At 41.2% G+C, this 9,433-nt stretch overlaps 1 protein-coding gene across 1 annotated transcript in view; it reads left to right on the top strand.

The window, feature by feature from the left end:
- The window catches only part of unc5b (unc-5 netrin receptor B), a 47,182-nt gene that overhangs the window by 29,403 nt on the left and 8,346 nt on the right, over positions 1-9,433 (top strand). Inside the window, exons 2-10 of the mRNA XM_020600985.1 lie at positions 1,494-1,724; positions 1,980-2,123; positions 2,515-2,618; positions 3,660-3,840; positions 4,056-4,223; positions 4,764-4,928; positions 6,782-6,814; positions 8,726-8,920; positions 9,337-9,431. Of these exons, the coding sequence (XP_020456641.1) occupies positions 1,494-1,724; positions 1,980-2,123; positions 2,515-2,618; positions 3,660-3,840; positions 4,056-4,223; positions 4,764-4,928; positions 6,782-6,814; positions 8,726-8,920; positions 9,337-9,431 (1,316 nt within the window). The remainder of the gene's footprint in view (positions 1-1,493; positions 1,725-1,979; positions 2,124-2,514; positions 2,619-3,659; positions 3,841-4,055; positions 4,224-4,763; positions 4,929-6,781; positions 6,815-8,725; positions 8,921-9,336; positions 9,432-9,433) is intronic.

Below are 9,433 nucleotides of genomic sequence, written 5' to 3'. Positions count from 1 at the left end.
TCTCTTCCTATTCTTTCATGCTCTGTGTGTATATCAATAGAAGAAAGTACCTTGATTGCATAGGCCTGTTTTTTGGCATCTCCTTAGTAAAGCTGACCCTGTCAGTTCTGTGCACTCTGCTCCAGTCTTCTATTTAACTCTTATTGAATTGAGATCATTTTCACAAGAACAAAGTTTTCTATTGGAAAGTCACACACATTAGTAATTAAATAGACCCTGGCTTTAGTGGTGGTAAGAGTTTTATAGCAGATGATGTTAAAATATTGCTTAACAAGAGAGAAAACATTTATGGCTCCTGCTGATTTTTAGCGGGTTGGACACATACTTGGCCATGATAGCTATACTCTGTCAGGCTATTATTCATAGCAGAAGCTACAGCATTCCTATTGTTAGCAGGTTTTATGTCACAAGGTCTCCTCCAGTCTGCCTGTTGCATTAGTGTTTTGGCGAGGATACCTTCCAGTTGAGAGGAAAACATGTGTTGAGCTTGCATCATAGTGTGCCACCCTGCAGCCCTGTAATCAGACCCGTCTGACTGATACAGAATATCCGATGCCAGCACTAACAGCTAAAGAAAAATATTAATAATAAGTGGTGTGATGTGTTTGCTTTTTAAAAAATCAAGGGTCACCTTTTTTTGTAAAAATAGTAAAGCTCTTTACAGTAAATGGGTGATTTTGGTCAATGTAAATCAAACTGACTTGGTTTCAGGAGTATTTGAATGATGTCTATTAATATGACAAACTATCAGTGTAGTATATAGCAGCATTATCAGTACAGACACCTGAATCTAGCTACTGTTGTGAAAACTAGTAGAAGCCAATAACACTGCTACATTGATATACTGTACTCCCTGGGATCTACCCATCATTGTTAGAGTAACAAGTCAGAGTGAAGAGGTCAGAAAGACCTTGTCCTTCTTGCCAGGAGAATCTGTTGCAGCATTGCCAAGAGGGATATGTCACATCGAAAATGTCAGGGGATAATGTGAGATCAACAGCGGCTGTCTGTCGCAAGTCAGCAGCTCTCCTCCCCAGCTGAGAGGCATGGACTCTTCCAAAGAAACCAGGGCTAGGGGTCTGCATTGACCAGATTACTGGTGATACACGGAGGTGAGAATGTCAACATGCCCCTTCACTTAGAGTGTGAACTGTCAGCACCTTTAATGTCTTCTTGAAAAACTCTAACAGGGTTGCCTCAAGGTATACAATGAAACCGTGCTGACAGATTTGTTCACACATGCCCTACAACTGGACTGAGACGCAAAACAAGCTGTCACACTCACATATACTCCCTCCAGGTGTGTGATAGCTTATTGATCCCCAAGGGATAAATTTGTCATTTTGTTTATTGCTTACCGCCTCAACAGGGAAGCCAGTACTGATTTATATGATGGAGACTCGCTGTACTGGCCAATTATGCGTCCAGCAGGCAGACACTTCTCTCCATTGAAGATCAGTCATCCTAATCTCTCCTCTGTTCTGCATTTTCAGATAGCAGCTACGAAAGTGAGGCCGACGTCCTCCCTGACTCCTTCCCATCAGCACCAGCAGAACCTCTCCCAGAATTCTTGTTGGAACCGGAGGATGCTTTTATTGTAAAGAATCGTCCAGTCCAGCTACGGTGCCGAGCATCACCAGCCACACAGATCTACTTCAAATGTAACGGAGAATGGGTCAATCAGAATGATCATGTCACCAGAGAGAGCCTGGACCAGATCACAGGTTATACACACACATATAGAGGTGTCCTGTAGACACAACTATACCCACACATAGTATTGTCACCTTGTATTTCACAGACGTAAACATCATATTCAATTACAAACATCATTTTCAACTACATAATCCATTAGCTCCTACAGGGTTTTATGTGCATATTAACTGCTTTTGGCCTGCAACCAACACATTATTTATATGAACTGTAAAAAATATGCCTCACGAATCTCTGTCTCCCTCCCTCTCTCTCTCTGCCCACAGGGCTGGTGGTGAGGGAGGTGGACATCTCAGTGTCAAGGACTCAGGTGGAGGAGCTGTTTGGGCTGGAGGACTACTGGTGCCAGTGTGTGGCCTGGAGCTCAGCTGGTACCACCAAGAGCAATCGTGCCTATGTTCGCATTGCATGTCAGTATCCAGGCTGTGTGAGTGTGTGTGTGTGTGTGAGAGAGAGTGAAAGAATGAAAGAGAGACAACAGAAGGCAAAAGCTTCTGACTTTTTGCTCAGCATATGTGTCAGCTTAAGTGTATACATATATATATAAATTTGCTGTAGCACTGCCTTTCAGTCTCCCATGGTAATGTGTGGTGTAGTGTGATTGACACTGCATGTTTTGAGGATATGAAGAAGAAAAAACAAAACAGTGACAAAGACTTTTCGGGGCTTTGGCTTGTCGTCTGTGTGTGTATATGTGCATATTTGCGTGACAGCCAATGTCACTAAGCTCAACAGGGTGTCACTCTGCTTTCACGGGAAGCCTTCACAAACTGCTGACTACATCTGTGTCGCCCCCTGTAGACCTGAAGAAGAACTTTGAGCAGGAGCCGCTGGGGCGGGAGGTGCGACTCGAGCAGGAGGTGCTGCTGCAGTGTCGTCCTCCAGAGGGCATGCCCACTGCTGAGGTAAAACTCTCCCTCCTCAGTCCCCATTCTTAACACCTGACCATTTCATTTAAGGTTAAATTTATGTTCTTGATCATAAGTAATACATAGCACAAAAACACTTATAGTTTGTGGTTTTAACCACTGCAAATCCAAATATTTTAGGGAGACAGCAGAGCATAGATATAATTTATCAATAGTGATACAAGTTTATGCACTAATGCACCAATATAAGCACAAGGGAGGAAAGCAAAGAGCGAGTCACTGAAGTTGGAGAGATTTAAGTCTCTCCAGTTATGTGGCACCATCATGAAAAACCTCCCTGAAACATTTAATGATCAGTAATAACATTCTCAGTTATTTAAGCAACAAAACAAAAAAGCTGTGTTTAAATCCACTTTCTGTCATGTTTTACCTCTAACAGCACTACATCAGACAGTTTTATTTATCTCATAAAACAGGGATACAACAGTATATTACAAAAGAAGGCAAATTATTCAGAAATATAGATTTTTATTACTCAAGTAAATATTTATTTTCTGCCAGGCTGTATTGTTCTTTTTACTGGTTAAATAGCATCGTTATGCGACATAAGAAGCACATAGCATGAAAGCATAAAAGCACATTTTATGTGATCACAGGACAACATTTAACTGGAATGTCAGAATGTGTTTCACAATAAATCTGAAGTGCTTTGTTTGTGGTTGTTGTGTCTGTTAGTAAGGAGGATGTATCAATAATAATAATAAATGAGTTTGGCCAAGAGAAGCAGAAATAATATATTTTTTGAGTGAATCAAGAATTATCAGATACTGAGGATGTCTGATCAATACCACATGTAGCGATGGCTAAATACTCTGTAATGTTTGCTGAATGGGTCTGTGTGTGGTGTGCTGACTCTCCTGCTGATTTATACAAAGATTTATGTGAAGAAATGTCTGCCAAATGAATCACACAGGGCTGAGAGTCTGATAGTTTAATATTTCCAACTAAATTCTTGTAACAAAGTTCTCAATTTTTTATTTCAGTGATGTGCATTTGTGTATTCCTGCTTCTCACCAGGTGGATTGGCTGAAGAACGAGGATGTCATAGATCCATCGCAGGACTCCAATTTCCTGATCACCATCGATCATGATCTGATCATCAAACAGGCCAGACTTTCGGACACTGCAAACTACACCTGTGTGGCTCGAAATGTGGTGGCCAAAAGACGCAGCAGCACAGCTACTCTCATTGTTTATGGTAACACAATACGTCCTTCCATTCCTTCCATTCTCACACCTCACATATTAGGATAAACCGCCTTCTTGATATATATTAGTAAAAGGTCATCTTTTCTGCGTTGGATTATGCTTTTGGAGGGCAGCAGTTCTAGGTGTCTATATTATCCTTATTGTTAAAGTTGATCAGGGTATTAACTGCTAGACTCATTCACTTTGCCTGTCTGTGTGTGTCAGTGAGTGGAGGTTGGTCTTCTTGGACTGAATGGTCAGAGTGTAATGCTCAGTGTGGGCGTGGTTGGCAGCGACGAACACGCAGCTGCACCAATCCTACCCCTCTGAATGGAGGCGCCTTCTGTGAGGGCCCACCCTTCCAGAGAGTGACCTGCACTACACTGTGCCCAGGTGAATGTGGCATACATCTGTATTATTTACAACATCTTCAGACTAAGTAGGCATGCAGTGGAATATCAGGAAATTTCCCAAATGGCCCATTTTGCAGGAAGTACCGTAATGAAAATTTTAAAACCTCTACATCATGTGCCGGTTTTCTGCTGTGATCTTCCACATGAGGTTCAACTTTAGAGGAAAACAAACTATTAACTGCTCAAAGCTAAAAAATTACTTTGGCCAACTAGGACAGAATAGCATTTGGTCACGTAGCTGCTCTGATTTCACTATGAAAAGTCATTTACATCAGGATCACAGTGTTAAGATTTACTGTCATGCATTCTGGTCTTTATTGCTTCGCCCTTTGTGTCACCCTGACTACAAAGTCATTTAAAACAAACCACAGAATGCATTTTGCAAGTTACAAAATGATGCACTTCAGGGTATTACATATGCACCATGCCACATTGTAACATCACCCACGATTTTCCTTTACCTGGAGTGATGGAAATCTTTGGCTGTAAAATAACTCACATCTCCACTGTGTCATTTCAGTGGATGGAGGCTGGACAGAGTGGGCCAAGTGGTCTGCCTGTGGGACAGAGTGCACCCACTGGCGCAGTCGTGAATGCCAAGCCCCCCCACCCAAGAACGGAGGAAAGCACTGCAGCGGCAGCATGATGGAGAGCAAAAACTGCACTGAGGGCCTGTGTGCACGGAGTACGTCACCTAATCAGTTTATTTGTTGAATGTCAAAAGAAGTAAATACTTGTCTTTTTTTTTTGCTTCTGTTGAATTTATTCCACTAGTTCATTATTTCATTAGTTCAACTGTGTAATATCTGAAACAATAGGATTTCTGAGGTATTTATAGGGGTTGGTTCCCTGACAAAATACAGTATGTCCTGTTTCAGGTGGATGTTGAACTGATTATAGCAAGTCTTGCTTGTAACTTAGTTTTACATAGTGCACTTCATTGCAGAGCTTTTTGTATGGAACTGTATTTCCAAGGTGTTTAGCCATTGCAGCATTTTGAGAGTGCATATGATGTAGAGAGAGATGAAAGGAGAAACAGCTAAATCTCAGACTGATGTTTCATGCGAGGAAATTTAGACTCACAAAGAGAGAAGGCAAGTGATCCACATCTAAAAAGCACACACAGATGGAGAGAGGAAAAACAGAGATAGAGCCAGTGCAATCTAAGTAAGCATGACACAGCTAAGTCAAAAAATTAGCATAGGGGAGAGCATATGAGAGTGAGTCAGACTCACAGTGACACCCAATGTGCAGCCCGTGATGAGCTGGGAGGAATCCAGCTGACAGCGCATTAGAATCTTAGAGATACACATCCACACAGGCAGTGAGATATGTTCACACACAAGTACACATGTGCACACAAGACACAAACCAACACTGCAAAGCATGCAGACAAACCTTGTAAATGCATGTGCAGCAGGGGGATCATATATGGTACAGAGCAACACTGTGCTTCAGCTCCATCAGACGCACGAGATTCCTGACATAAACAGGCATCCATGCAGCAGTCGGATTAGACAAACACACTTTCTGCTTTGGCTGTACAGACCTAAGGACTCTCATGAGGTTGTCAGGAAAACATGCACTCAAGTGGCTCTGACAGAGGGGAAGCTGGGAAGAACTGTGCTGTAGAACATTTGTAAATGTGTAATTTGGTAAACTATAGGTTACTGACTGACTTATTTATATCCCTGACATGTTAATGTGATTATTCTGTAGTCACAAATTGTCCTTTTTGTGTTCCATGCTTCAGACAAACAATAGAAGCTCACCCTAATGTCTCACTGTCAGTCCCTCTGAGGATCTACTACATACCCTACTAGTTTCTACGTCATAAATGTAAAATGCTTTGAGCCACTACAAACCGTCATCTTCACTGCTCGTGGTAGATTCTAATTGCTACTCGATTAATGGGAAAGTCAGGAAGACCATTTGCAGTTTTGATGATACTTGGGAGAGAAGGGTTATTTGGTTTGATATATAGTAAGTCACACAATCCCGAAAGAAGGTTGCGGCATCCATCAAAGCACTCAGTGGTGATTTGCGTTGGTGTTATCTTGAAAAAGGCTGCTGCTGTCAGGATAGAGATGTTTTTTCATAGGATGATGCTGATAACATGCACTGTGGGGTGTATAAAAAGATGGTTTCAATCTAAATTGTCTCCTTCATGTGCCACACAACACTACCATCCTTGTTCATTTTCAAAACTGTTTTTACCTTTTCCACTCTCATCCAATTGATTCTTTTTCTTAGCTATATCTAAAATTCTCATTTTTCATTGTTTCAGTTGTGCTGAACTTCAAGCAACACATTCTCATATATTTCTAGAAGAGGTTTTTTTTAATAGAGTATGTTTTATTGCTTGCAGTTTCCTTTTATGATTACATTTGTATTTTCATATTGATGAGCTATTGTTTACTTTCTCATTTTTGATATGCATGATGTTATTGTATCTTTCAGTTGCATAATAACTAGTCCATCCTTTTTTATGTTGTTCTTTCTTTTCTTCTTCTCTTGTTTTTTCTCCTGTTCAAACAGATAAAAAGATTTCTATTGAGCATACAGGCCATTGTAAGTTTACCTTTCCATGACTTCATACTATTTCTACTGTGTGTGTGTGTGTGTGTGTGTGTGTGTGTGTGTGTGTGTGTGTGTGTGTGTGTGTTTGTCCTGTGTGCTCAAACAAGTTAGGAGTCCTAACATCTGTGTTATAGCACGTGGAGCTGAATGCATGCAGTGTTTGGGTTGAGCCTGCCTGTCCACACTTTGTTATCATCAGGTTCAGTGGAGATCCACCTTCTTGTCCAGCCTGGTTATGAATGTTTAGACCCCGTCTTGTTTGTATGTTGACTAAGCGTAACATACAATGGGCTTCTGAGCCGATTCCATATTACCACATTGCACGTTACATAACAGCTCCTTTATGTCCTATATGTATTTTATATATAAACGCATATATAAAATATATGCATTTATAAAACAACAATTAATAAATGTTAGTGTAATTAGACAAACTGTCAAAAATATTTGACATGCCTCCAAGCTAATACTTCTTGATCCATAGGTTGTGTAATGGAAGCATAGCTTTCGCTGGAGAAAAACAGTCAGATTTCTGATTTCCGTCAGTTAATCAATGATATACAGTAGTTTACATTTGAAGTGATGGTAATTCCTCTAGCTCAGTGTGATGTGCGATCAAGGGAGAGCAGCAGCGGTAATGCGCCTAATTCGCTCTCGTTCCGTTTCTGGTAATAAGTGTGGACGGCTGTCAGACTGAGCTTGGGAGCTCTCATCTGCCAGACCGTCTGCCTCCAGCTTTCCTCTCCTCCATCGTTTCTTCTGCTCTCACTGTGCTCTGTAGTGTCTGTAGTTGCCTCCAACTTCTTCACTCAGTCCTTCTCTTTTAACATGAGCCTTTTCTTCAAACACTACTCTCATTATCTCCTCACCACACTTATAATCCCTCCGTCCTCTCAACAAATCACAACCTTATCTAACTCCTTCCTATATCCCTTTTGCCAAATTGCCTCTCCTCTAGCTCTCTCCTCCTCTGTTTATCCAGCCTGTCTGCTCCTTTTTTTCTGCTCTTCTTTGTCTTCTGCCAACCTCACACTTTGTCTTCTTCTCTTTTCTATTGTGGTGCAACTGGCTCCCATGTCTGGGTGGGGTCTGATGTGTTAAGCAGTCATGGCTAAGCAGGCTGTAGTGAGCTTGCTGACCAGTCACTCAGCAGGATAAAAGAGAAGCAGCCCAATGGGGAGCAGGTGAAGTTAAGGCCAATGATATTTAATGTGGATATACTAATCACTAAAGTCAGTATCAATGCCAATACTGATCTTTCCTATCAGAATTAGCATATTAGATTTGTGTAACTTATGCCTAGCATTTTCTAAACATAGTCTTCTTTGTGCTTAATTAGCTCCTTTCCTTTCCCAGACAGTGTTTCCTCGATCAGCTATAATAGTGTGAAAGAGAGAGTTAACACAAAGAGGGAATTAAGCCCTAAAAAGATAAAGATACAGACGTAATTTGACTCACAGAAGCCTCACATTAGCTTCTGCTGAAATTTCAGACTTGGTTTTCCAAGAACAAGGATTTTGTCCCCAGTCCTTTAGACCGGAGTCAAAGATACTGAATTACAATGATATAGAAAGAACAAAAACACAAAGTGCTCACATTAAATAAGCGAGAACCAGAAACTGTTGGGAATTGTATCTAAATTTCTGACTTAAAAAATTCCTTATTTATAAGAATTGTTGTTAATATTCTGGTGATCGACTAATTAATAAAGTGACTAATCATTTCAGCGCTAACATAATTAATTTATGCTACATTCTGCTACAATGGATATGTAGCAAATCAAATGATATCTTGTAAATTATGTTTTCTTCCCTCTTGCGTTTCCCTTACATTTGTGTCTATGTGTTTTCATGCTCTATATGTCTTCCTGACGTTTTGACTGTGTCTCTGTCCATCTTTCAGCGCCCACCCCAGGCATGGGTATAGCAGTCTACGCTGGTCTGGTGGGGGCCCTGCTGCTGTGTGTCATACTGGTGTTGTGCGTGGGAGTGCTCGCATATCGCCGTAGATGTCGCCATCTCCACGGAGACATCACAGATTCTTCGTCTGCTCTCACAGCCGCCTTCCACCCTGGCAACTACAAGCCTCCTAGACAGGGTGGGTTCACAAGCACACTCATACATACACCCAGTCACACTCACACATTGAATGCACGCTCACACACACACACAATGTCACTGTTTTATCTTTGCGTCCATTTTCACAGCTTTTCTTGTTTTTACTCATCTTCATGGAAGCACTTTATTTCTTTATCATGCTGCTATTTATAACAGCCCACAAATTAATTTTCTTATGTCGTTATCTCTTCTTACTTAGTCAGTTTCCATTCTTTACTGCTTTACTTTTTTCACGTTTTCACCATTTGTCATGGTATATTCACTTTTCTTGTTCTAGGCAGCAAATATTAATTACCAACATTAATCCATTTTACTCACATTACTTTTAGCGCTCTCAGCCCTGCCTGTCATTTCTGGTGATAAGAGAACAGCTCCTCTCGTCTCCTGTGTCCACAGATAATCCTCACCCTCTGCATACCTCAGCTCCTCCAGATCTGACAGCCACTGCAGGGGCTTTCCGCGGGCCACTCTTCTCCCTGCAGCAAGGGATCCA

This window comes from Monopterus albus, unplaced genomic scaffold, assembly GCF_001952655.1.
Source record: "Monopterus albus unplaced genomic scaffold, M_albus_1.0 scaffold3.1, whole genome shotgun sequence".
Classification (NCBI taxonomy): domain Eukaryota; kingdom Metazoa; phylum Chordata; class Actinopteri; order Synbranchiformes; family Synbranchidae; genus Monopterus; species Monopterus albus.
This window is presented reverse-complemented; position numbering and strand designations above follow the sequence as displayed.